This window comes from Canis lupus, chromosome 36 (genome assembly GCF_011100685.1).
Source record: "Canis lupus familiaris isolate Mischka breed German Shepherd chromosome 36, alternate assembly UU_Cfam_GSD_1.0, whole genome shotgun sequence".
In the NCBI taxonomy this organism is placed as follows: Eukaryota; Metazoa; Chordata; class Mammalia; order Carnivora; family Canidae; genus Canis; species Canis lupus.
The window spans coordinates 21686341-21713275 of NC_049257.1; the positions used below are offsets into that span (position 1 = coordinate 21686341).

Consider the following 26935-nt stretch of genomic DNA (forward strand, 5'->3'; position numbering starts at 1 on the left):
TCCCCCACCCACATCACAGATAAGGGCCCACTACCTCATTGATCCTAAACGTTTCCTCTGAGAAGCGATCAATGTCCCCTGCCTGGCCATTAAATAGATTTTGAAAAACTCTTCAATCCGTATCAGTCTCATATCCTTATTTAGTTCCTCAAATTTGCCCTCAGCTGGGAATTGGGCAGGCAACTGTGATTCTGTTGTGTTCTCCACTCGTGTGAAGGGCCCCATCCATCATCATTTCTAGGCCTTTTCTGATGCAATGTAGCTGGTTCTTTGTCTTTCTTAAAAACTGAATGGCTGTTAAATTATCCATTTATCTTCCTTCAGATTTTCTGTTCGGTTTCTCAGGCCCTCGCAGGGCTGTCTTTTCTACCTTGTTTGCTGACTTTTCATTCCATTTCCCCCGCTCTCCGAGGCGTCCTGGTTCGTCCTGGTTCACCGTGCTGGCCTTCAAAACAAACTCCCTGGCTCAAGCTGCTTTCTGCTCGGGGACAGCTGCAGCGCTCCTTCCCTCTCAAGTTTCGTCCCCTCACGATAGCTTCGAAAACGCGGACGTGATATGTTTCAGATTTCCCCCATAGATGGCAGGTGCCATTGGGACAAACCGTAACTGAAGCTCCAGAGTCTCGGTCCTAAACCAGCTTTGCCACACCATTCAACTGGGTCACAAGTGACCTTTCAGGGTTCAGCTTTCCCAACCTGCAGATTATTTGCAAACTCACTTCTCGTCAAGAATCTTCGTATCAGGGTGCCTGGGTGGCTCCGTGGTTGAGTGTCTACCTTCGGCTCAGGTCATGATCCTGGGGGCCCGGAATCGAGTCCCACTTCGGGCTCCCTGCATGGAGCCTGCTTCTCCCTCTGCCGGTGTCTCTGCTTCTCTCTGTGTGTCTCTCATGAATAAATAAATAAAATCTTTTTTTTTTTTTTTTTTAAGAATTTTTGTATCACAACAGCATGTTATCCCCGTGCATGGTGACCCTCCGAGGCCATGAGGTTTGTGTCAAGTTAAGGCCTGGTCCGTTAAAGCCCTCTGTAAATGTGAGTCATTATTATTATTATCATCTGAGCTTCGGTAGCCAGTGTTTGTAAGTTTGGATAAGGACAGCCAAACCGCCTCGCTCCCTAAGACGTTAGAGTCTATGCTGACACTCCGAGCACTTACTGCGTGCCAGGCGCCAGTCTGACTTCCCAGGCATTATCTGAGTTAATCCTCTCAGTGATAGCAAGCCAGGCACCACTATTTATCCCCCTTTTCCAGATGTGAAAGCTGAGGCTGGAGCGTTTCTGTCTTACCCAACAAGACACAGATAGTAAAGGGCAGAGTGTAGAGGATCTCGGCTTCCAAAGCTGGGGCTTCTGCGGCCACCTGCGAGGGGGTGCGCACAGGCCTTACCTCGAAACAAACCTCACGGCCTCGGAGGCTCAGACTCTTGGAAGGGTTGATATAAACTACCTTCCCCTTGCTTCAAGAAGAGAGTCACTTTGTGAGGCCAAGGACCCTTCGAAGGGAGCAGAGTGGAGCTCCTGTCAGTCCAGCCTACAGCCCTGGGGTGCTCACCACAAAAACAAGTCCCAGGAGGGGCGCCTGGTGGCTCAGGTGGTTAAACAGCTGCCTTCAGCTCAGGTCATGGTCCCAGGGGCCTGGAATCCAGCCCCACATCTGGCTCTGTGCTTGGTGGGGAGCCTGCTTCTCTTTCTCTCTCTGCCCTCTCCCTCGTGCTCTCTCTCACTCTCTCTCAAATAAATAAATCTTAAAAAAAAAAAAAATCCAAGGATGGCAAGCTTTAGGTTTTATGAGTGTGGAGGGCGGATTTGAAGGAGGATGCTTGTAAAAACACTCAGCGCCCAGTGTCCTTTCCCTTCCCCCAGCCTCGTCCTTCTCTGTAGGTCTCTGTTGCTCTTTCCCTTGTAGTTTTTGGCCCATCAGAGCATCTTTAGTCCTAAGCTTATGGACGACATATTAAGGCAAAGACTTGGAGAATTACTTGTCCTCTTCGGTTATTTTATGGTTCTGTTAGTTTGTCCCTCCCTTCGCTTCTCGGAGGCAGTGGCTCCTCTGCTGAAACTCCCCCTGATTCACGGGGCGATTGTGAAGAGCAAGTAGAAACCTCCCTGGTCCCTCAGCCGTGAAATAAAGATGGAAAGGCTAATGCCCTGTGGTCCCGAATGGGGGTCCGCTGGGCTGGAGATGCAGGGATGCAGGTGAGTGCACTGCGCAAATGGGGAAAAGCCGAGGCACCCCCCCCCCCATGGTCTCTACCTCCTGGGGGCAAACAGAGGTTTTAGACCGGGAGCCTGTCATCCGGGCAGGTTCCTAAAGTAAGCCTAGGGTCTGCTGGCCGAGGGCGGGCGAGGGCTGCGCGAGCCAAGGCACCGGCGAGCCTGCACGCGTGTCACCTCAGTGGAGGGGCAGTTTGGGACAGGGCTGGTGGCCTGGTTACAGCAGGAGCGAGTGGACGGAGGAGGAGGGAGACGGTGAGCACAGGCAGGTGGACCCGGCTCAGACCTTCCCTTGGGTGTCGGGGAGGGGCTGAGGGGCCCACGGGCCAACCTGCCTTAGGGAGAGCCCCCCGCCGCCGTGTTTAGTTGGCGGATGGGACCCAAGGGGGCCTGGGGCGGGGCTGCTGAGGACAGGGTCCGAGTGGGGACAGAGGACCCAGAGAAGGACACGAATCGTGATGCGGCAACTAGAAAACAATGACCGGCCCCGGGTCTGGTTTCATAACCTGTTTGTCTGGGGAGGATAATCAGGGTTTCTACGGGGGTCTTCTGTGTTTACTGTGTGCTCGGAATTCCTTTCCTCCTCCGTGTTTTTATTTGCTTCCATTCCTTCCTGTTGGAGGCTCTCCTGAAACAGGCTGTGGCCCTTCTGTCGCATAGTCACCTGCCATCCAGGCAGTGGGCCGGAGCCGCAGAAGCTGTGGCCGGGTGCTGACCTCTGACCTCTGACCTGGCCGCAGAGGCCATCATCCTGCGGAGAGTGGACTCTCACTGAGAACATCCCAAGTGCAAGTGCATGTGGATCTTTTCCCTGAGGCCCCCGTCTCTCTCGGAAGAATCCCACTTTTCTGCTTCTGGGGACGTCCAGCGGTTGGCCTCCCGGGTGCAGGGGAGGAGGGCACCTGGGGTCCAGCCAGGCGTTCCAGGGACCCTGGATTTCAGCCCCGACCTCTCCCTCCTGCTGAGCACTCTGCAGGAAGGGCTCTCTGGTTTCCTGGCTTGGCAGCCACTACAGGGCCTGTGAACCTTGGCCGAGCAGGTAGTGAGGTTCCCGAGACTCCGCTTAACCAACTTCTGACCTTTCTGTTTGTTTCCAGGCTTATGCCTCAACCTCGTTGTTGTGGATCAAATTGTGCCACCACCACCCCCAACCCCCCAGAGATATGCTGAAGTCCTGACCCCTCGTACCTGGGGACAGGACCTAATTTGGAAATAGGATCTTTGCAGATCTATCTAATCAGGTTAAGATGAAGTCATGGTGGATTGGAAGAGCCAAATCCAATGGCCGGCGTCCTCATAAGATAGGCCATCTGAAGACACGGGGACACACAGACACAGGGGAGAATGTCATGGGAAGACAGAGGCAGAAATTGGAGTGACGCCAATTTCCAGAAGCCAAGGAATACCAGGGATTGCTGGCAACCACCAGAAGCTAAGTGAGAGAGGCATGGAAGAGATTCTCTCTCAGAACCTCCAGAAGGAGTCAATTTTGGACTTGGAGCCTCCAGAACTATGAGAGAAGAGATTTCTGTTGTGTGAGCCACCCAGTTTGTTGTACTGTGTTAGACGGCCCTCGAAAACCAACATACCCCCTCTTGGTTCCGAGTCCCGAGCCCCTCAGGAGCTCCTCTTCAAAGACAGATCCACTCACTTTTGTCAGCAGACGTTCTGGGATGTTAGTTCCTTACCAATTTTTTAATATCTGGGGAGATCTTACGTCCTCTCACATTCTGTTGTCCTTGAGAGTTTAGTTTTCTCTTTTTATTAAAGAAATACAACTTCATTATTTTGAATCACGCTTAATAGTATTGAATAAGTCACTGAAATATTGAACAAAGGTGCTCACCTCAGAATTACTTCTTTTAGCAAAAAGGAAAAAGCAAGTAGGTGATGACTGAATAAACTATGACAAGTCAACTGACTGGAACACCAGGCTGCTGTTTTGAAGGATAACATGAAAATTATGTTAGGAATGTGGACACACGTTAGAACATTACGCCAAGTGACCAAAGCACAATACAACTAGTGTCTCTGGGTAAATTTGTGTTTATGTGTGGACAACAGCATAAAATGGCACCAAAAGAAGAGAATGTGAGATTCTTACTTCTCCTAACAACCTTCTCTTGATGATTCAAGTATTCTGGAAGATGATATGTTTTCTCTACCATGATCCTTATTTCCGTCTGAGTCCTTGCTAGCAGAGTCCTTAACATCCTTACTTATACTAACAGTCTGTTCAAGGAAATCTAGGTTTTTTTCTATGATGTTCCTCAAAAAGTTTTCACCCTCTTTTCAATACCCAAGAAAATTTATACTTTTTAAAAAATTTTTTTTAAATTTATTTATGATAGTCACAGAGAGAGGGAGAGAGGCAGAGACACAGGCAGAGGGAGAAGCAGGCTCCATGCACCGGGAGCCCGATGTGGGATTCGATCCCGGGTCTCCAGGATCGCGCCCTGGGCCAAAGGCAGGCGCCAAACCGCTGCGCCACCCAGGCATCCCGAAAATTTATACTTTTTAAAAACGTCTGTTATAATTACGTGAATGGAATTCTCAGAAGGAGGGGGAGATATACTAGTGAGGCCAGTCTGCCATCTTCTATTGGCAAGGTCAACCCACTTTGCAAGGTAAAGTGTTAGGTCAAGAACAGCTTAACATATTTCTGAGAGAATTTTCTATAGTAACCAGCTAAACAGAATCCATTAGCCCATTTGGTCTTCTAGGAATTGGTCTCCCTAGAGTCTCTACTCTGGTCCTGGTATCCTCCCCTCTGAAGGATTCAGGGTTTCGTTTTGTAAATGGCAGATTTACAAAGGTAACGCATTCCTGGCCAGAATGGAAGCACCTTGTACTTCCTCAGAGCAGTATAGTGAGAAAAAGCAGCAGATGAAGACAGGACTTGGGACTGAACTTCTGGCTCTATTCTGTATTAACTGCTTCACTCGAATTATGTCCATTAGCTTCTTTAGGTTTCACTTTCCTCATATGTTAAAACTCAGACCATTAGACATTATAGGATCCCAAATGAAGTATGTTCTTCTTTCACAGTTAGGGTCAAACTAAACTGTGTCTGTAAAAGCACCTTGTAAGAGCAGTAAGTATTCAATAGATGTCTGCTTTCTGAAAAAAATGTGCATAAGGATACCGCATGCCTGTCAGGACTCTAATGCTGAATTTCTTTTCCAAGCGCTCAGTCTGTTAGAAGTCTTTGCTCTCGTTTTAGACCCTGGCTACAAAAGTCAGCTGTTGGGCTGCCAGATCGGTTGGTACATGAGAGCGCCTGGCTCTCTCTGGTCACGTTGCCATCTAGCATCTGCTTGCTAGGTGAGGCAATGCGCCTTGAGTGATTTATTTAATATTTTTATGGCTGCAGCTCAGATAATTAAATATAAGAGTTGTGATGGCTGGGCATCCAGAGAGTGCCTCCTTGAATTCTCTTAGGAAACATTTCGAGTAGTACAGAAGATTCCGTTTGGCAATAGCATAATAAGAATGCTTTATGTTTATCTCATGCCTCACTTCCCATGAGCTCAAGCAATGCTGACCTTCCAAATGCACATTAAATTGCAGAAATTTCGGAGAGGCACTTGCAGTGCAAAAAAATAATATTTAAAAGAGGCCTTGATTCATTTCCTGGTGGAAAAATGCAATTTTCCCTCTCTCTCTCTCTTCCACGTTCCATCTCTCCCTCTCTCTCTTCTTTTCTTGAAGAGATTCAAAGAAGAGAGAGCCATGAAAAAGGGTAAATTGGCTTTTAAAATATGCTGTCTAGGGGCACGTGGGTGGCTCGGTTGGTTAAGTATCTGCCTTCAGCTCAGGTTATAATTCCAGAATCCTGGGATCAAGCCCTGGGTTCTTGGGCCCTGCTCAGGGGGGTCTGCTCCTCCCTCTGCCCCTCCCCCCACTCCTTCTCTCTCTCTCTCTCTCTCTCTCTCTCATCTTTAGAAAAATATTTAAAATATGCTTTCTAGTGGCCCTAGGAAGCAACATAAGACAACATTCCAAGTCTTGTATGGACTTCAGTTAAGTCATTTTTAGTTTCATGATTCCCAAGCAGAAACACTTTTAAAAAGAGTTATTTATGCTGGTCAGCTGGATAAGAAGTAGATCTTATCTTAAATTCTACTTTCAAAAGTCTTATTAGGAAATATGTATACCAGATTCCAGCATTTTAATATGGATTCATGATGGCAGTTTTGAACTCACAAAATGCACATGAACAGGAATACATTAAGTGCTACTGTATAAAAAACAGGTGTTTTTTGTTTTTTGTTTTTTTTAGAGTTGCATGAAATGAGACAAAATCCATTTTATTTACAAGAAAATGTACATAGAGCTGGTTACTTTATCAAGTCAAACTCATTTTGGAAGTGGAAAATTCTAAAATCAAACATCCTGGCATATCACGTATTCAGGAAGAGCTCTAAGACGTAGCCAAGGGTGTGGGATGCCTTTACCTGACACACGCCATGCCCGGTGCCCGCAGTGACATGAGCCTGAATCTGCTCTGTTCGTAAGGCCTGTCCCCTGCTCAGCACTTCCCTCTACACAGCACATGATTAGCTGATGCTTCTTAGGGGTAACTCTTAGGAAATGTAGGATCTGGAAAGTCTTCTAAGTCAAAGAAAGATTACATTTTAATTATAATAGATTTAGCATATTTATTGTATTATAATTTTATGAAACCACATGTATACAATGTACATCAGTTCTTGAAATCCTTATGTACGTGTGCTGACTCTCTTAATGTGAATATTAAAATCACTAGACTGTATTTTCTGCCAATGTTGGATAAAAGAAAATTTCACGTATTTCCTAGTTGAAAAACCCAAAGCCCTGAAAAATTCATGGCTATAAACTGGCCTTTTTATATTAGAATTAAGAGCCAATTCAACCATGATGAGAACTAAACTGCTTTATGATATCTAAAAAGATATCATAGGCCATATACTTCAGATTATGGGCAGGAAGAGAACGGTGCACACTCTGATGAAAGGCTTTATATATTTATAGATGATAATTTAACATGATGTTATAACCCTACTGCACATGTCCCACTGCTTCTGGTTAATTCTGTGGTGCTGCACCCATCATGCATTCCTCTGTTTCTTCATTCATTGGTCCCACAGATGTTTACGAAGCAGTGTGAATGTGCTAGGCACTATGCGGGTACCACGAAGATGAGGGTCCCAAGAAACTGGTCTAATGGGGAAGGAAGCCAGCCAGCCAGTCACCAGACACACGAGACAGCCTGTTGCCGTGGTCACGAAGAGACACATGGAATGCTACAGAGACATCGATGGGGGGTAAAGGTTTTCCAGGCAGAGAGGAGCAGGAAGGAAGCAGAGCAAAGGCAAAGCAAGAGGGACAAGGGGTCTGTGGGTCCTGTGCTTTGGGACAAAGGGTATGTGGGTGAGGAATTGCGTAGGGTGCCAGCAGATGAAGCCAACAGGCAGGGGGCCTCAGAAAAGGTGGCCCTGAGACACCACGGCGGGAAATCTGGAAGGGATCTCACACATGGTGGTATAGGCTAAGGTTTTTAAGCAGGGGGTGCCATGATCCAATATATATATATATTTTTAAAGGAAGACCACTTTGGCAGAAGTTCGGAGGACAGGCCATAGTGGAGGGGCCTAGAAACTACATAAACTGACACTTGCAAATGTTTACATTTCTCTTCCATTTGTATTTGACTAACAGTTCATGGCCAGCTTGGAGGTAAACAGGTTTTACTATCAGCACTCAGATCTAGGTATAATGTATGTGACAAGGGCAATATTTTGAAAATATTAAATCAGTGTGTTTTTGTTCTGCTGGAGCCGCCACGCCTGGGGCTCCCCACCCACTAACTCCGGTAGGCTTCCCTCCTGCAGACAAACTGTGGCTCCCGTTAGAAACAGCAAGCTGTCATCATTCAGCCTGGAGACGGTATAACCCTGAATGGCAGCTTTGTGTGGTGAGGGGGGGGGGGGTTCTAAATTCCAGAATTCTCCTTCACCTATTGAGAACCAAATCTGGCCAAGTCACATCATCGAGTCAGACCACAAAGCTCTAGTGCAGACAGCACAGGGGAGGCCCTGTAAGGGCCATTCCCATCAGGCAAGAAACACGAGATCTAAAAACTTTCTGTTGTCGGGGCTGGAGATGGGGGCAGGGGAGGAGGAGGAGGGAGAAAGAGAAGAGAAAGAGGGAGGGACGCCTGGGGGGCCCAGTAGTTGAGCGGCTGCCTTGGGCTCAGGGTGTGATGGGGGTTCTGGGATCGAGTCCCACATCTGGTTCCCCACACGGAGCCTGCTTCTCCCTCTGCCTGTGTCTCTGCCTCTCCCTCTGTCTCTCGTGAATAAATAAATAAAATCTTAAAAAAAAAAAAAAAAAGGAGAAAGAGAGAATGGAGAGAGACAGAAAGGGGAGAGGGTGGTGAGAAAGGGAAATTGAAAAGGGAGTGTCTTGGCACCCTCCCTGTTTCTGGGGAGTACAAAGCCTGAGGGTCAAGGGGGTGGGGGGCTTGTCTCTTGAATCTCAGAGCCCAAATCAGGAAAATGACAGAATTTTCCTAGAACAAGTTGGCACTGCCCCCAGACAGCTTACTAGGCCAGAAAGAGCAGCGTGGGCAGCAGGGTGGGGGGCAGGCAGCTAGGGGTTCAGGGTGGTCCCGCGGTGGCCTAGCTCTGACCCAGACCGGGTGCTGGTGGGAGCCCAGGGGGAACTGCTGCCAGGGCAGGGGGCTCGGGGAACTCCAGGGGCTGAGGGGGCTTGAGGGGCTGGGGAGCTGGGGCGGGGGGGGGGGGGGGGGGGGGCTGGGGGAGGCTGGGGAGCTCGAGGAGCTTGGGGAGCTGGAGGACTCGGGGAGCTCAGGCTGCTGGGGGGCTCAGGGAGCTCGAGGGGCTCGGGGAGCTGGAGGACTCGGGGAGCTCAGGCTGCTGGGGGGCTCAGGGAGCTCGAGGGGCTCGGGGAGCTGGGGGGCTCGGGGAGCTGGGGGGGGTGGCGGAGGGGGGTGCTCGGGGAGCTCAGGGGGCTGGGGGGCTCGAGGGGCTCGAGGAGCTGGGGAGCTCGGGAGGCTCGGGAGGCTCAGGAGTCTCGGCGGGCTCGGTGGCCAGAGCGAGGTCCCAGGCCTGCTCCAAGTGCCCCCCTAGAGACTGACGCCGCCCCACGAGCCCGGCCCCGAGCAGCCCCCTGGCGGCGACCCCGACGGCCCCGCGGACCGTCCCCGAGCAGCCCCCTGGCGGTGACCCTGAGGGCCCCGCAGACAGTCCCCGGGCAGCCCCCGGCCGGCGCGGCGCCCCCGTAGCAGCCCTGGAGGGGCGGCGCTGCTGTCCGCCAGGTTGCAGGAGGGGATGCGGACAGGCTCCCTCCCTCCGCAGTCTCGGGCTTGCGCATGACGTCATTCTCTGCAAAGACGAGGGGGGCCTGGCCCCCACTGTTTGCTCCTCTCCGCCACCAGTGCTCAGTGCCCAGGGCTCAGAGCCTGGAGAAAGGGTCAGAAACCGACCCGGGTGGGGCCCTTTCTATAGAGCACCCGAGGGGAGGGAGCGTTCTCCGCACCCACATTGTACTGCTCGTAGGATTTTTAGGAGGAGAAGATGTTGTTTTGTTTTTGTTTTTTTTTTTTTAATTTTTATTTATTTATGATAGTCACAGAGAGAGAAACAGAGAGAGAGAGAGAGAGGCAGAGACACAGGCAGAGGGAGAAGCAGGCTCCATGCACCGGGAGCCCGATGTGGGATTCGATCCCGGGACTCCAGGATCGCGCCCTGGGCCAAAGGCAGGCGCCAAACCGCTGCGCCACCCAGGGATCCCGGAGATGATGTTATATTCTAACCAGTCACTCGTAGCTCATCACTGGTTCTTTTTTTAAAAAGGTGGACACGAGGCACGGGCCATCTGGGGGAATTACTAAGGCTTTTTTTTTTTTTTTAAGATTTTATTTATTCATGAGACACACACACACACACACAGAGGCAGAGCCACAGGCAGAGGGAGAAGCAGGCTCCATGCACGGAGCCCGATGAGGGACTCGATCCCGGGACTCGATCCAGGACTGGATCCCAAGTCTCCAGGGTCACACCCTGGGCCAAAGGCAGGCGCCAAACCGCTGACCCACCTGGGGATCCCCTAAGTCATTTTTAAAGAACTTTTTTAAAAGACCAGAAAAACCGTCTTAGCGCTTTACCTCCTCTTTTCCAGTTTGTCAATTCTAATGCCCAATCTTCATGGTTTTAATTGTATTTTATTTATTTATTTTTAAAAGTTATTTTTATTTTTTAAAGATGTTATTTATTTACGCATGAGAGACATATACAGAGAGAGGCAGAGACACAGGCAGAGGGAGAAGCAGGCTACACAGAGAGCCCGACATGGGACTCGATCCAGGGTCCCCAGGATCACGCTGGGCTGCAGGCAGCGCTAAACCGCTGCACCACCGGGGCTGCCTGGTTTTAATTGTATTTTAATTGTATTTTCGCTCTTCTCTCAGAGAGCTTGCTAATAATTGCATCAGGTGAGTCTACTTTCCAGAACTACCGTTCCAATGGAAGGCAGAAACAAAGTCAAAAGCTATTGTGATCATGACATCAGCCTCTCTGCCCGTTGCAGCAGCCCCATGGCATTTTTATGAAGAGGCAATACTCTTGCAGGACTTTTTCCTCCTTTAACGGAGACAGGGAATGATTCTGGCTAGATCCTGTCCAAGGCCTTTGACAGTATCTGAAAAAGAATCCACTCCAAAATCAAGAGCCTGTTTGGGACGGGCTGAAAACATCGTTGGGTTCATAATAAAAATGAATCCCTCCATCCTTAACCATAGAAGATTTATACCGCCTCTATGCATCATTGAAATTCTAGGTACATTGAGGTTTGATTAAGTCGAGAATGACTACAAGGGGCAAACACTTAGCTTGATATTGCGAAGGGAAGCTCAGTGTGAGGCTGGCACATCAGGTTTTCTGTTTACCCCTAAGGCTGGTGCGGCAATGACTTCAAAGTTTGATGGTGTCTTTTTTTTTTTTTCTCCCCTTTTTCTTCTTTCTTTCTTTCTATTTTTTCTCCCTTCAAAGATGTTGAGCAGCAGGCTAATGGATCCCCAGCAGGGTGCAAAGACAGCAGAAAGCACAGGAATCAGATGTCAATGTGTTCCTTCAAGATACCCTGCTAGGACAGAGCTAACTAACCGGGCTTTAGTCTTCTCTTGGGGCACACGCTCTGATGGTTCGCGGCCCACTCTGGACTTCCTATACGCTTCCTGATTAAAATGCTGTCACAGATAAATCATGACTTCTGCCTGTTAGGACCATTTACTGTTCTCTTTAAAGAAGAGTTTGGAACCATCAGATTAAAAAGATGAGGCAAGTTCTGGAGAATTATATACTCACTTGTAGATATATGTAGCCCAGTGTGTCATAGCTCCCTACCCTGTAACTACTCATGGATCGGGGAGGGTTCACTGCATGTTCCCTCCCTACGCACTGCTTTGTTGACATGTTTTTATCTATTTTCTGACAGTCACTTCCAGTCAGACAGTAGATTACTGAGTTAACTTCCTAATGAATAGATTTTAAGAGGATTGGAGGAATTAGCATGGTTTTCCTTCAACACAGGGGCAGATTGACTGGAGATTGAAGTTGTCTCAGGGATGAGGTTCAATTTTAAATGCAATGGGTATCCAAAATGTAGTTTGTGTGAGTTCCCACCTAGGCACACAAATAAGTAGCCCTTCAGGTGCCTGAAACTAGTAGTAATCTACCACTTGGCTTGGAGGAGGGACAAAACTCAGCAAACTGGGGTGAAAGAGGAAAGTGCTCGATCTGATTTCGTATTTGATAAGCACAACCTTTTCAAAACCATGAAGTGAAACCAATTTAACCTGTGAAAGTCAATGAAGTCAAAAACAATCTACAGAATGGGAGAAGGTATTTGCAAATGTCTTATCAGATAAAGGGGTGGTATCCAGAATCTATAAAGAACTTATCAAACTGCACACCCAAAAAACAAATAATCCAGTCAAGAAATGGGCAGAAGACATGAACAGACATTTCCCCAAGGAAGACATACACATGGCCAACAGACGCATGAAAAGATGCTCCACGTCCCTCAGCGTCAGGAGAATACAAATTGAAACCAGAATGACATGCCACCTCTCACCAGTCAGAATGGCCAAGATGAACAAATCAAGAAACAACAGATACAGTGAGGATGAGGAGGAAGGGGACCCTCTCACACTGTTGGTGGGATTGCTGCAAACTGGGGCAGGGCAGCCACTCTGGAAAACAGTGTGGAGTTTCCTCAAAAAAATTAAAAATAGAACTACCCTACAATGCAGCAATTGCACTACTAGGTATTTATCCAAAGGATACAAACAGAGTAATTGAAAGGACACCTGCACCCCAATGTCTATAGCAGCAATGTGTACAATAGCCAAAGTATGGAAAGAGCCCAGCTGTCCATTGGCAGATGAATGGATAAAGAATTTGTGGGACACACACACACACACACACACACACACACACAATGGAATCAGCCATCAAAAAGGATGAAATCTTGCCATTTGCAATGATGTGGATGGTATTATGTTGGGTGAAATAAGTCAGTCAGAGGAAGACAAATACCATATGATTTTGCTCACATGTGGAATTGAAGAAACAAAATAGATGAACATAGAGGAAGGGAAGGAAAAATAAAATAAGACAACAACACAGGGAGACAAACCATGAGACTCTTACCTCTAGGAAACAAAGTGAGGGCTGCTGGTGGAGAGGTGGGTGGGGGGAGGGGGTAACTGATGGGCATTAAGGAGGGCACTAGACGTAATGAGCACTGGGTGTTATATGCAACTGATGAATCACTAAATTCTATCTCTGAAACTAAAAATACACTATATGTTAATTAAATTGAATTTAAATAAAAAATCAAAAGAAAAAAAAATCTGTCCTAAAACCATATTTGTACCTACTGCTCAGCTGCATCTCCACCCCTGCTTCCAAATTCAGTCCTCCAGCCCCAGGGCTCCGGTTAGCCTCCACCCTCACTAGGGGGCATCTCTCCACGCTGCTCCCCCTGGCACAGGGATTCCACCTCTCTCCATAAGTATTTGTTTGCCTCAGGCTCTACACGAGGTTTCTTGCCACCCAGACCACTCCACCTTGGGGTCAGAGCCCTGGCCGGGAAAAGGAACATTCTCTGTCTCATACGTACTATCCTGTATCCTTTTGCCCTATGCCCAGACTGAGCCAGCAAGGCCACCCTGGATTCTTACGCTCTATAATTCAGACCATGTCATTTCAGATCAATCCCTTTTTGGGATGCCTGTCACCTGTGTACTTTCTCATTTGCTTTTTAACCCCTCAGACTCTCTATTATTGCAGTTTCATGTTCAAAACCCCAAACTGGCCTTTCAGCAACAGCCTGAGTTCTTGCAGACATTTTGCCTCAATGACCAATGTCACATCAATGACTTCCCTTGCTTGGTGAGTTATTTTGTCAAGGCTTTGTATCTTTGCACTACTGGTGATTCCTGCCCACTGGCTCATTCCATTTCACTCCTGGAGCACAACAGTTAATGTCAAATTACCCAGTTAAATAATGGACAACCCCTAAGCCCCCAACTGCGTGAGATGGAACAAAATAGGGACTCTCAGAGAAGGACAGTTAAAATACTTCAACAAAGTTTCAGTTTGAGGGCTTTTGGAAATATTGGTTTCAAAGATTTTAAAGAATTTACAACTAAAATTTGTAAGTGCTATTTTTCAGTTTAAATTGAAGTGGCTTCCTTTTCAACCTGAAGATTTCAAAGTATTTAATAGGAAGTATCAAATAAGCCCAAATGATTGTGAATCAGTACCAAAACAATGAAATTAGCATGGAAAAGCACATGAGAATCCTTTCCAGCATTTACTGTCACTAATCACACAGGAAGGATGTACGGACTTTGGGTCCATTCCAAAGTAGCTTTTTTTTTTTTTTTTAATTTAAATTCAATTTGCCAACATATAGTCTAACACCCAGTGCTCACCCCATCAAGTGCCTGTCACCCAGTTATCCCATCCCCCCATGCACGTCCCCTTCTGCAACCCTTTGTTTGTTTCCCAGAGTTAGGAGTCTCTCATGGATTGTCTTCCTTTTTAATTTTTCTCCACTCAGTTTTCCCCTTGCCCCATGGTCCCTTTCACTGTTTCTTATATTCCACATATGAGTGAGACCATATGATAATTATCTTTCTGTGATAATACCCTCAGTTCCATCCACATCAATGTAAATGGTGGGTATTCATCCTTTCTGATGGCTGAGTAATATCCCATTGTATATAGACCACATCTTCTTTATCCATCATCTGTTGAAGGACATCATGGCTCCTTCCACAGTTTGGGTATTGGGGACATTGCTGCTATGAACACTGGGGGGCAGGTGTCCTGTTGTTTCACTACATCTGTATCTTTGGGGTAAATACCCAGTAGTCAATTGCTGGGTCGTAGGGTAGCTTTATTTTTAACTTCTTGAGGTACCTCCACACTGACTTCCAGAGTGGCTGCACCAGCTTGCATTCCCACCAACAGTGCCAGAGGGTTCCGCTCCAAAATAGCTTTGCAAACTAATAGCAAAAATTTATCAGTCCCACAGTTACAAGTCTTCATCCTCCTAAGCTTTACCCACAGTAAAAGGAATTTATTAATGGCAAGAATTCATCCCATTTAGTGCATAACTGTGCATAGGAAACTGAATAAATTATAAATTATTCAATATGAGTAGTCAGGGTGAATTTAGCAAAGCAAGATACATGTGACCCAACAGCTATGGGCTTTATACTTGGGGGCCCAGCATAAGCCAAGATACCAGAGGAACAAGGGTGGGAGGAGCCAGTGGGAAGAAAAGGGAGTTAAGGATCCTCTTATAATAAAGAATACATCACTCTTGATTTTTTCGCCTAATCTTTCATTATTAAACAAAAGCACATTATGTGCCATTTATAACTAAAATGATCTATTTTAGATTATTTTAAAACTTTGTCTCATTTTTATGCTATCATGTATTTAATGCCTAACATAAAACAAATAAATTTATTTTTGGTGTTTATAGTCACTAAAAAGTTACATTTCCATCTTCAAGACAGTAATCTAGGTTTTTTTTTTTTTTTTAGCATAATGTGACAGGGCTCAGCAGCTCCTAAAAGTGCTGAAAATGAAGTGGTAGATAGATAAGCCTGAAACTTAATGGTTGTGAGGTCCTTAAAAAACAATACTGTGTTTTTAATGGAGTTACACAGAGTGAGAAACTAAAGTGGTTTTGCTTTCTCTGCATGTGTTTCTCACTTTGAAGTTAGAAAAGCAGCTCAGTCTGATGGAGCGAGGTAGGGGGTAAAGAACTCGCCAGGTTTTACACATGAAAGCAAATGCTTAGTAGTAGAATTAAAAGCCAATGTACACTAAACTGTTAGTGTTAACTGATGCCAACCCTAATCTATACTCAAAAAGTGGAGTGTGAACATTCAAAAGCCCGTGACACTTGTCTCCTTGCCAGGAGCAGGGTCCCGAACCCCAGGCGGCAGAGCTGGAAACCATTAGTGCACCCCGCTCAGCAGAATTCAGTGGTCAGCATTTGTCACATGCATCTCAGAGAAAGGCTGGGTTTTAAGATGGAAGGTTCTTTGAAAACCCTGTGGCTCAGAACAGAGAACCATGTCTCCTAGTTTCGTGGAACTCTTCTATCTCACATGATATGAATAGAAGTAAAAGAAACGGTACAAAAAGAAAGAAAGAAAGAAAGAAAAGAAAAAGATTTCCACAGCCAAATGTTAGAGAAATTTGGAATTAATCAAGATTAAATATGATTCTTTACCGAAGGACTCTGAGCTCTAGCAGGCTCCCTGGTAGTTGGGGCTGAGAGCTCTCTTTGAGGAACTATTAGGCTACTGCTGGATACTTGTGTTCCATGGGCGCGGCTTGGGAAACACTGAGCTAAAACCTTACTGACCCTGCTATATAGATGAGGGCATCGAGGCCTGTGGCCATCATGTCCTAGAAGGCGAACTCAGGTCTCTGGCCTCCTAGCACCAACTTTTCCTAAGAGGTGGTCAGAAATCTGAGAAAAGACTTGGCTGCAGCCCGTGGGGCCATGGGCCAGCAATACCCATGCCCGGGAAGGGTATGCTAACTAAACCTTCTGAAAGTACACACGCTCTTCTCTCGTGGCTCAGGACACGCAGACCCTCCCAAATCATGATTACCTGATACAGAGGCATGCAGATGCTATCAATCCACTCCAATTGCAACCGAGGCAGTTCATCTTTCCGGTTCCGGTCAAAAATAGCCTAGAATGGGGGAGGAGAAGCTTGCTTTATTACACTCAAGTATTTTACAGTGCTTTGTCAAACACTTTGCCACAATGATCCAATTTTTACCAACTGAACACTTCACAAATCACAATCAACCTTTACATGTACTTTCTTTTCCTCTATCTATGATGAGAAATAAAGTATTTTCACCTCTTTTTTTTATGAGATTTGTGAGTGAATTTATTTGAACTTTATAGCACGCAACTCCTTGGGGCCAAAATCTGCCTTCAGATATAGGTAATGGCCACTAAATCAAGTCATCAGGTCACTGGGAATTGGGTACAAGTCAAGGGGAAGGGGATACGTTTTATTGCCACAAAAATAATGCAGGCTTTTATTTTTATAGTGACAGAAGGTGGGATAGATTAGAAAAGATTTTTAAAGCAGTTTCATTTTAAATAGAAACTATTTGTATTAATTTTTCCGGGGGAGGGGGGTGTTGGTTTGACAACTCTGTGTGTTTTTCAATAAGATTCTGTTATTAATAAAATCCTAATTTTTTAAAAATCTATCATTGGATGGATGATGTGATAGGTACCCAAGCTCTCCTCATTCCCAGCCTTTAAACTTCATGGTATTATAATGTCTAAAAAATTTAGGTATATCTTTTCGAGGAAAATTAGTGACCTGTCCGTGGGGCAGACATGAAAAGGGAACCAATCGGTTGGGATTGGGGCCAACACAGATTCTTGAACACCCGCTGCCAGTTCTGGTCCTCTCTCTGCTACCAGGGCGCCAGGCCAGGGTCTGAGGAGCGACCCTTCCCTGCATGCTGTCTTGCAGGCGGCTTGGCCTGCTGTCCCCAGAGATAACGGGCAGCACCCACAGCACTCTGGCATTCGCAGAGGGTGTGAGGGCAGGTCTAAGGTGTCCCCTTGGTCGGGAGGTGCTGGAAAAGCGTAGGGATGCGGGTGGAGGGGGGGGCACAGAAATCATGAGCTGCCCAGGCGCAGGAGGAGACAGGAGGGTGCTGCCCAGGGAGGCATCTCGAAATCAGGAGGGAGGTCGCTGACTGCCCCAGACTCTGCTCGTCCTGGTCTTGCAACGTGAAATGCGAAACACCAGGAAAGGGGACTGGGATCTGGAGAAGACGGACACGGGCCGGGCCGGGGAAGGGAAGGAGCAAGCCTTGTAACCTGGCAGGAGTCTTTGGCCGACGTGGTCCTTTAACAGTAGTATTCTCTTACCTACTCTCGAGCTCTCTATGTTATCTGACTTTTTTTTTTTTTTTTTTTTTTTTTTACTTTCTTGCTGTTTCTGGTGCACAGAATGGATTTTTTTTTTAATTCAGTGGATTTTAGTATATTCACAATTAGTTGTGTGCGACCGTTACTACAGTCTATTTTAGAACATTTTAATCACCCCAACAAGAAATCTCATACCAATTAGCAGTCACTCCTCATTCTCCCCAAATCCCCAGGCTTTGGTGGCCGCAAATCTCTTTTCTGTTTGTATAGATTTAGCTTTTCTGCACATTCTTACCAATGGAAGCGTCCGGTACATGGTTTTTTGTGACCAGCTTCTGTCACCGAGCGTGATGCTTTCCGGTTTCATTCCTGGAGCATTCATCAGCACTTCATTCCTCTTTGTGACCAAATGCTGCTCCACCATACAGTTATACTACATTTTATTTATCCATTCCCCAGTTGATGGGCAGTTGGGTTGTTTCCACTTTCGGGCTATTATGAGTACTGCTGCCGTGAACATTCACGTTCAGGTTTCCATGTGGCTGTACATTTTCCTTTCTCCTGGGGATATACCTAGAGGCAGAACTGCTGGGCCATGTGCCCGGTCTAACATTTAATGTTTTCATGAGTTGCCAAACTGTTTTCCAAAGCAGCTGCACCATTTTATATTCCCACCAGCAGTGTATGAGGTTCCAATTTCTCCACATCCTCCTCAGCACTGGCCATTGACTGTCTTTTTAATCATAGCTAGCCCCTTGAAGTGGTATCTCACTGTGGTTCAGTTTGCATTTCCCTGATGACTAATGATTTTGAGCATCTTTCTCCATGTGCTTATTGGCCATCTGTACATATTCTTTGAAGAAACATGTATTCAGACCCTTATCCTTTTTAAAAAATTGGGTTGTCTTTCTGGGAGTTGTTAATAGTTCTCTATATATTTCAGATGTCAGGCCCTTATCACATATGATTCACAAATAATTTCTTCCATCCTGTAGGCTGTTTTTTCATTTTCTTGATAGTGTCCTTTAAGATGCAAAGTGTTAAGTTTTAATGAGGTCAAATTTATCTTTTTTTTTTTTTTTTTTTTGCGCTTTTGTATCTCTTGGGCTTTTGGTGTCATAGCTAAGACATCATTGCCAGATCCAATCCAGATTTACACCTTGTTTTCTCCTAAGAGTATTATAGTTTTAGCTCTTACATTTAGGTCTATGATCCACTGTGAGGTTATTTTGAGGTTTGGTGGGAAGCAGGGGTCTAATTTAACTCATTTGCAGTGGATAGCTTACTGTCCCTGCACTGTTTGAAAAGACTAGCACCCCATACACCGCCCTCCCTGCAATTGAAATTGTCTTAGCATCCTGTTGAAAATCACTGCATCACCCTGTTGACCATAACTATAGGAGTTTATTTCCAGACTAGTTACTTCTCAATAAATGTTTTTGAGTAGAAGTGTGAGATAGTACATTGTCCTGTGCTTTCCTGTGACAGCACTGTGCATCTTGTAGTTGATTATGAGTGATTTTTTTTATTTTTGAAGATTTTATTTATTCATTTGAGAAGGAGAGACCGCGTGTGAGAGAGCAAGCATGAGCCAGGGGCAGGGGGAGGGGTGGTGAGAGGGAGCAGAGGAAGAAGCAGGCTCCCCACAGAGCAGTGAGCCCAATGCCGGACTTGAGCCCAGGACCCCGGGATCACAACCTGAGCCAAAGGCAGACGTTTAACTGGCTGAGCCACCCAGGTGCCCCAGGTGACTGTTTATTTAATGTCTATATTTCCCATCAGTTGACAAGCTTTGGGGAAGGGCAGGGAAGATGGTGCTTTGCTCATGGCTGGATGCACGGTGCCCAGCTTCATGCTAGATACCTGGAGGTGCTCAAGCATGTTTTATTAACCGACTCACTGCTTCCACTATTAACTCTTTGGTTACTCTAATGACCTTTAGGATCATCACACCTGGTGGGGGCTCCCAGACAATTTTCTTCCTAAATATCAAGGAATCACAGACACAGCTGGTGTCACCTCTGGGTGGATGCATTTCCAGACATTTCTGGAAAAGGACTAATGAGAAATAGCCCTGCCACAGCAGCCAGGAGACTGTCATCAGCAATGTTAAGTAGCCTTTTGTGAGGGGAGACTAGCATTTAGTGCTATGCTTCCACCTGCAAAATTAATTTCATTTCCGTCTTCAGAGAAAGCCTTACCTGAGCCTCCAGACAAAGGCTCCTTAGTGCTGCGTCACTGCACCTGCCAGCTCGCCAGTGCTGGCAACTGACTCATATTTTTTTTTTCATTTAATTAAATGACCTGTGGTATTGCTGCTTTATCAACCCTTCAGAGGACGCCTCTGAAACAGTTTTTTTTTTTTTTAAGTGGAGGAAAGCTTTAATTTGAAAATAGGTATGTAGCTGAGAGAAATGTGGGTTATATGAGGTTTTACAAATTAATTATGTTTCCCAATCTAGTATCTTTATTTTTATAGCCAAATCTGGTGATACCACCAAAAAAGAATAAAAGGAGGTTCTGGAAACAATATAAATAGATGTTGCTTAGGAAACTGAAACACTGGGTGAGTGTTCTAACCTATGCAGTCATCTCACCTTTTATAGGTAAACAACAAATTAGGAATAGTCAAAATTAGCAAGGCTGTGAGGTGTGACTTGAAGTAGGTGAAGCTGTTTATCCAGGAGCTAGTTCTGCTGCATTTCCTTGCTTTTAAATGTCAGCGAAGAAAGGCGTCCTAAAGCTTGAAGATCATATAAATACCTCTAAATGTTCAATACTCGGTTGACTTAAATCCTCATAAACAGACATTCTTGACAATTGACAACTGAGCTGCACTGAATCTACTGCGCTGGGCCAGCTTTACAATACTTTGCACCACTCTTTGAGTTGTTGGATGGTGTGTGTTTTTTTTTTTTAATTTTTATTTATTTATGATAGTCTCACAGAGAGAGAGAGAGAGGCAGAGACACAGGCAGAGGGAGAAGCAGGCTCCATGCACCGGGAGCCCGATGTGGGATTCGATCCCGGGTCTCCAGGATCGTGCCCTGGGCCAAAAGCAGGCGCCAAACCGCTGCGCCACCCAGGGATCCCATGGATGGTGTGTTTTTAACTAACCATACCTTACAAATATAAAGAAGTCACTCCCTCCTTGTGGGTGGTGATGGAAGCATTTATGTCTTTGGTCTTGTTTGAGCAAAAACAACATTATCCTGAGCCTACAGTAAGCATTCTCAACTAATAATTGAATGGATGAGTCCAATAAAAATAGCATTTCAGTCAACAGAACCTAGTTCCCCAAGTGAAACCTTTCATTCTCAAACAAAGAAATGAAACAGAGATTTGTAATGATTTGGATTTGAGGTTTTGGAAAGTTTGAAATCGGAAAATAAAATCCAGGACATCCATTGTTTACTGCAGCTGTTCATTCTCGCTGCTCAAGGCTGGACAGCTGGCCTTCAACTTTTGTCTGTATTTCTATTCCATAGTAGCTACTGATCACATAAGAAGCACCAGCACTGGGCTTTGAGCTACTCAAATGCCACTCTGCACATCCTCCCTTGTGCCTACCTGTCCCACTGTGAGAGCTCAGGAAAACCTGGGAATAAGAGTATTGAATGTTGAAGTTTATTAAAGTTTTTTTTTTTTAATCCTGCAATTAGCCAGAACCTTACTCTTTGGCAGGCAGTTAGCTTTTTTTTTTTTTTCTTTTTAAAGATTTATTTATTTATTTATTTATTTATTTATTTATTTATTTATTTATGAGAGAGAGAGAGGGAGGCAGAGACCCAGGCAGAGGGAGAAGCAGGCTCCATGCAGGGAGCCCAATGTGGGACTCAATCCTGGGACTCCAGGATCCTGCCCTGGGCCAAAGGCAGGCACCAAACCGCTGAGCCACCCAGGGATCTCGAAGTTTATTAAAGTTTTAAACTTTCAGGAATGCTTCCTTAACTCCACTTTCAGTCTTTCCCACTTTCAAGTTGTGATTTGGAGTTACTTTTGAAAATGTCATTCCAAAGGGTAAATATGTCATAATAAAAAGATGGACTTACTGAAGGAGTGAGTTTGAGTTCTGCTCTCTCCCGATCTCCTTGCTCAAAGAACTCACTGGTTACAAGTTCGGCCACCTAAAACATACAGATACTTAATTTATGGTTATGTATAATTTATCATAAGATTATTTTCAACACAGATAATCATTTAAACAGCGTTTGAAGAAGTATGTTAACCTTTTCTGTTTCAAGTTATTACAGACTTTAATCAATGAAACTGATTTCCTTTTAATTAGAAGAACTTGTGCAAGGTATTTTCAGATGCATGCTAGGAGATCATCTCTGACAGTACAGATTCCATATTCAGGGTGAGGTACTGGGTTGGCACCTTCAAAGTAGGAAATGTTCTTATTGCAGAAAAATAAAGCAAATAGTACCTAAGAGTAATTTTTGTTTTATAATATACTTGTAATATATTTTATAATATACTTGTAATAATAATTGATCATTGTTAGGCTAAAGAGACGCTTCTCCAAGCCCTGTGCTTATGATAGCTTATGTGAAGCATAATGATATAACAGAGAAGTGTTAAACAGGTATTTTCAACAACCCTCTAGTGTGCATATAGGAAATCTCTGAGATGAACTCGCTAGATTTACAAAATTTGGAAGAGCAGGGGGAAAAAATCCCAGAAAATTTGATGGCAAGAAGATCTAGATTCCCAGACTCGTTTTTCCTCTATTCCAGGCTCTTATAAGATGAAGTTCTAAGGTGTGGAAAAGGCTAGAATGGTTTAATTTTGGTCAAGTGGATAGAATCAAGATAATTTACCTAAGCATTCTCTCTCAAGAAATTCTGTCAACTATTAATCATAACCATTGATAAAACATAAAAACATCTCTCTGTCTCTCTGTCTCTTACACACACTCCCCCACCCCCGAGAATAGCAGGTATATAGCTCATTTATTTAAAAAATAGAATATATAGTCAGTTCAGATTTTCAACATTTCTAATAAGGAATATGAGTACCTTTTAGACATTCAATAGCATAAAACTAGTTGGAACTGGCTCAATTTTTCTAGGGTCTGATTCACTTCTCTCTCTCTAGTCTCAGCTACTACCTTTCACATTAGCACTCCAGACCTCTCTCTCTGTCTCTGGCCTTCCTTTAAAAAAGAAATGGTCCCCTAAGGGCCTGCCCTCATTTATTCAGCTCCCAGAACACTCTCTCAGATTGCTCTGAGGTGGGTCTTACGCACTAAAGAATACAAATGTGCACACCAGGCCACCCCAAGGTAGGAGTCCTGTGTAGGTCTATAGCCCCTGGAAAGCGAAGAAATTAAAACAAAATCCTGTCCTTGATCTTTCTAAAGTGGTCCTGGGTATCTCCCCTGTGCTTCTTTCACGGCTCAACTTGTACCACTGTTTCATTTGTACTTAAAAACCCAATCAGGAACATTAAGTGGCTCCTGATTGAATTTTTTATTAAAGAAGGAAATTGAGATGCTAATCAGGCCTTGGGGGATCACTGGGGAAACCCACATGCTTAGAGTCATGTTTGTGAAGAAGGAAAAATGGAATAGGCACCAAAATCTGCAAGGAAATGTTAAAAAAATCAACATCTAGGAAATTAGAAATATTTTTATATTTTTGAAAGAAGGTTCCATTGTTTTTGTCCAAATATTTCCTAAAACCATAGAAGTGAGTATGTTTTTGAAAACATTTTAACCTATTCAATTTAGAGACAAACACAAATGAGATCTCCAGTTTAGAGGTGTGACAAGATTTTTGATGGAAATGTTTGGAAAATCATGGTTTTGTGTTTTATTTCCCTGAACTCCTGGGTTTCTGCACATCCTAAAAATAAAGTATTACTTACATCAAAGCCTAAGAAGCCTAAGAAGCCACCTTCAAGTGGCCAGTGGGCCTCCCAAATTGGTCTAAAATATCAATGCAGAAACTCTTTATCCTGTCCTTTTCTTGCTTCTAAGTGGGCTACTGCTCCATTAGTTGTTGACACTCATCTCACTGGGGTTTCTGAAAGTCCTGACACATCAGACCTCATCCCATTCTCTTTCCAATCTTCTCTATTTTTTCCCTGGTCCCCTGAACTTTCTGCCACTCTCCACTCTTCCGCTTCTTTCCATCCCAATCAGACTGGCCACCCCCACTACCTATACCTTTCCCCCAGACTTGGAAGATACCTACCTCTTCTCTGTTTCCAAACTTTACTATAGGGGAGCCTTCGCACATGGGGGAAGTGAAGAGTGGGCAGAGATGTACAAATAAGCTACTCAACCATGCAAGTTCTCCCCACTTACCCTGCTGTCTATAATTTCAAATGTGTTGCACTAAAACGAAAACTGAGGATCACTTGGAGGAGAGCTATTTATTAGAAGAGAACTTTGTAGGAAAACTGCCCAATCTGTACTGGAATGTGATAGGAGCAAAGAAATAGGCTTTTCTTTGACTTAAGCAACTGAAATTTGAGAATGTATTTGTTACTGCGACAAAGCCTACTGAAGTTTGGCCTAACACAAAAACTAGTATGGAAATGAGGTGTTGATGTTAAAAGAAAAAGAAATTTTAAAAAAGGAAGAAAAATATAAGAAGATCCTGAAATATGTGGTGCCAACAGTGTGGGGACCAGGTATAAGACAGTGAGGAAATGTTGTGGGAGGCTGTGAGGATGATGGCCCATGTTACACAGTGGCAAAATATTTTGTACAATTCTCACTGAAATAAAGCAAATAATGTATCTAATGAATTTACAGCCTTAGGGGAAGAGATTGGAAAACAAATGTTAGAAGCATGTGATGATTGCTGTTGACAGTTTTGCTAAGTATTATAAGAAGTGAGCTCAGAAAAGAATTGATGGCAGGTTTATATAATCAGGAATGAAAAGGAATAGAGAGAGTCACAAATTCAGTCTTCATTTTCAGGGATGGAAGATGAAGCTGCTTTTGACTCCAAACTGTAAAAATAAAAATTGAGATACATTTTGAATGACTAAGGCTGATCAAGACTCAGCCTTGCAGGGTGCCTGGCTGGTCAGTCAGTGGAGCGTGTGACTCTTGATCTCAGGGTTGTGAGTTCAACCCCATCCTGGGTGTAAAGAGTACTTAAAAATAAAATCTAAAAAAAACCCCACAAAAAACAACTCAGCTTTGCAACAAGAATCAAAGGTGTGGCCAGTGCCCTCACAGTTAAGACCTCTGAACGAATTGGGCGGTACACAGGATATCCCTTCAATTGTACAGAACGGCCCAGAGAAATGATTTTGCTACATGGTTCTTTCACTGGCATCTGTTAGGTCCCAAATTCTAGCAATTGGGTCATGAAAGAGGAAGAAAGAAGTACACATGTTACTTTTCTTTGTTCTTGAAAACAAGGAAGCAAAGAGATAGAGCAGAATTAAGAAATCTATCTGGGCAGCCCGGGTGGCTCAGCGGTTTAGCGCCGCCTTCGGCCCAGGGCATGATCCTGGAGACCTGGAATTGAGTCCCACATCGGGCTCCCTGCATGGAGCCTGCTTTTCCCTGGGCCTGTGTCTCTACCTCTCTCTCTGTGTGTCTCTCATGAATAAGTTAAAAAATCTTTTTTTTTTTTTAAAGAAATCTATCTAGAATACAACTATGGATGTAGTTATTGGCAAATGGAAATGACTAGAATCAAAGACATAAGAAGCTGACTAATATCCTAATATCTAAGAGACCTATGGTGCCAAAAATCCCATAGGACTGGGACTACTGGGATCCCTGGGTGGCACAGCGGTTTGGAGCCTGCCTTTGGCCCAGGGCACGATCCTGGAGACCCGGGATCGAATCCCACGTCGGGCTCCCGGTGCATGGAGCCTGCTTCTCTCTCTGCCTGTATCTCTGCCTCTCTCTCTCTCTCACTGTGTGCCTATCATAAATAAAAAATAAATTAAAAAAAAAAAAAGGACTGGGACTACTTAAAACCTAAAATAAGTCTTGAGTCTTCAATCTTCTTTGAGTGGGAAACAGGTTAGAAAAACTGCCTGGCCTTTGGATATAGCCAAGGACAATGGAAAAGGGATGATTTCCCAGGATAGATCATGGATAGGCCATGGATAAGGATGACAGGGGAGCATCTCCCAGGGAATCAGAGCCTGCTACAGAGTGGATGGCTTCACAGTGAATGCCCAGTGGGATTTTGGAATTACTGTGGCTCTCTAACTGCCAAATGTTGGCCATCTCTTCCCCTTCCTGAATGGGAGTCTTATGAGGAGTATTTCGTGGTTTGGGTGTATGTCAGATGTTGTGTTTGGGGTGTGTGTGTAGGTCTTTAATTTGCATCTGGACCAGAGATCCTGGACTTTGAGCTTGATACCATGATGAATGGGACATTTGGGTCATTTCCCTTGAGGAAAAGATGAGTATATTTTGCCTGCAGGAAGGAGAGTGAATCACACTTTTGGTGATTAGAAGGGCAAATGGTGGTAGTCACGTTTTCACTAACTTTCTGGCTTTCTACGTTCTGGGCACACTAAAGGATAATACTTCCTGGTTGAGTAGACTCTTGTGACAAGTTCTAGGCCAATGAATTTCTGGGAAAGGGCATTTACTTGCCAGTGCAAGACACGGTAGGGCCCCTGTCAGAATGATCCAGATGGTAATGCTTCTTCAGCCCCAGTCCAAAATCAGGAGCAGTACCAGCTGACCCTGGATGCACATGTTCATGAACAATATGTTGGTTTTAGCAACTGAGGCTGAGGGATAATAGCTCATTCTGCTGATACATGGGCATCATTTAAAAATACTGATTGATGTATCTGGTGTAAGGTAGTGTAAAGCACTGTAAAGAATGGAGGCTTTGGAGTTTAATCTGCTAGGATTTGAATACCTAGCCGCACCACTTACAAGCTACTTATTCTTTCTAGGCTTCACTTCCCCCATTTGTGAGATAGGGGTAACAACTGTATTGGTTTCCCAGGGTTGCCAGACATGACCACAAATGTGGTGTCTTAAAACAATAGGAATCTAGGGGATCCCTGGGTGGCGCAGCGGTTTAGCGCCTGCCTTTGGCCCAGGGTGCAATCCTGGAGACCCGGGATTGAGCCCCACATCGGGCTCCCAATACATGGAGCCTGCTTCTCCCTCTGCCTGTGTCTCTGCCTCTCTCTCTCTCTCTCTCTCTCTCTCTCTCTGTGACTATCGTAAATAAATTAAAAAAAATTTTTAAAATTAAAAAAAAAA

General features: G+C 45.0%; 1 protein-coding gene and 2 long non-coding RNA genes across 5 annotated transcripts in view; 2 read left to right on the plus strand and 1 right to left on the minus strand.

Annotated features, from left to right (window-relative positions):
* The window catches only part of PDE11A (phosphodiesterase 11A), a 361415-nt gene that overhangs the window by 14588 nt on the left and 319892 nt on the right, over positions 1–26935 (minus strand). Inside the window, exons 18-19 of the mRNA XM_038585090.1 lie at positions 21777–21851; positions 16430–16513 (exon numbers count right to left, since the gene is read on the minus strand). Of these exons, the coding sequence (XP_038441018.1) occupies positions 16430–16513; positions 21777–21851 (159 nt within the window). The remainder of the gene's footprint in view (positions 1–16429; positions 16514–21776; positions 21852–26935) is intronic.
* Positions 1880–4010, plus strand: LOC111094214. Its single transcript, XR_005384788.1, has 2 exons — positions 1880–2199; positions 3315–4010. It is a non-coding gene; the product is annotated as an uncharacterized LOC111094214 (long non-coding RNA).
* Positions 7373–11576, plus strand: LOC102152241. Of its 3 annotated transcripts, XR_005384779.1 has the most exons (3): positions 7373–7621; positions 8091–8145; positions 11271–11576. It is a non-coding gene; the product is annotated as an uncharacterized LOC102152241 (long non-coding RNA). The 3 variants fall into 3 exon arrangements; XR_005384780.1 differs by lacking the exons at positions 7373–7621; positions 8091–8145 and adding an exon at positions 10685–10714; XR_005384781.1 differs by lacking the exons at positions 7373–7621; positions 8091–8145 and adding an exon at positions 10721–11058.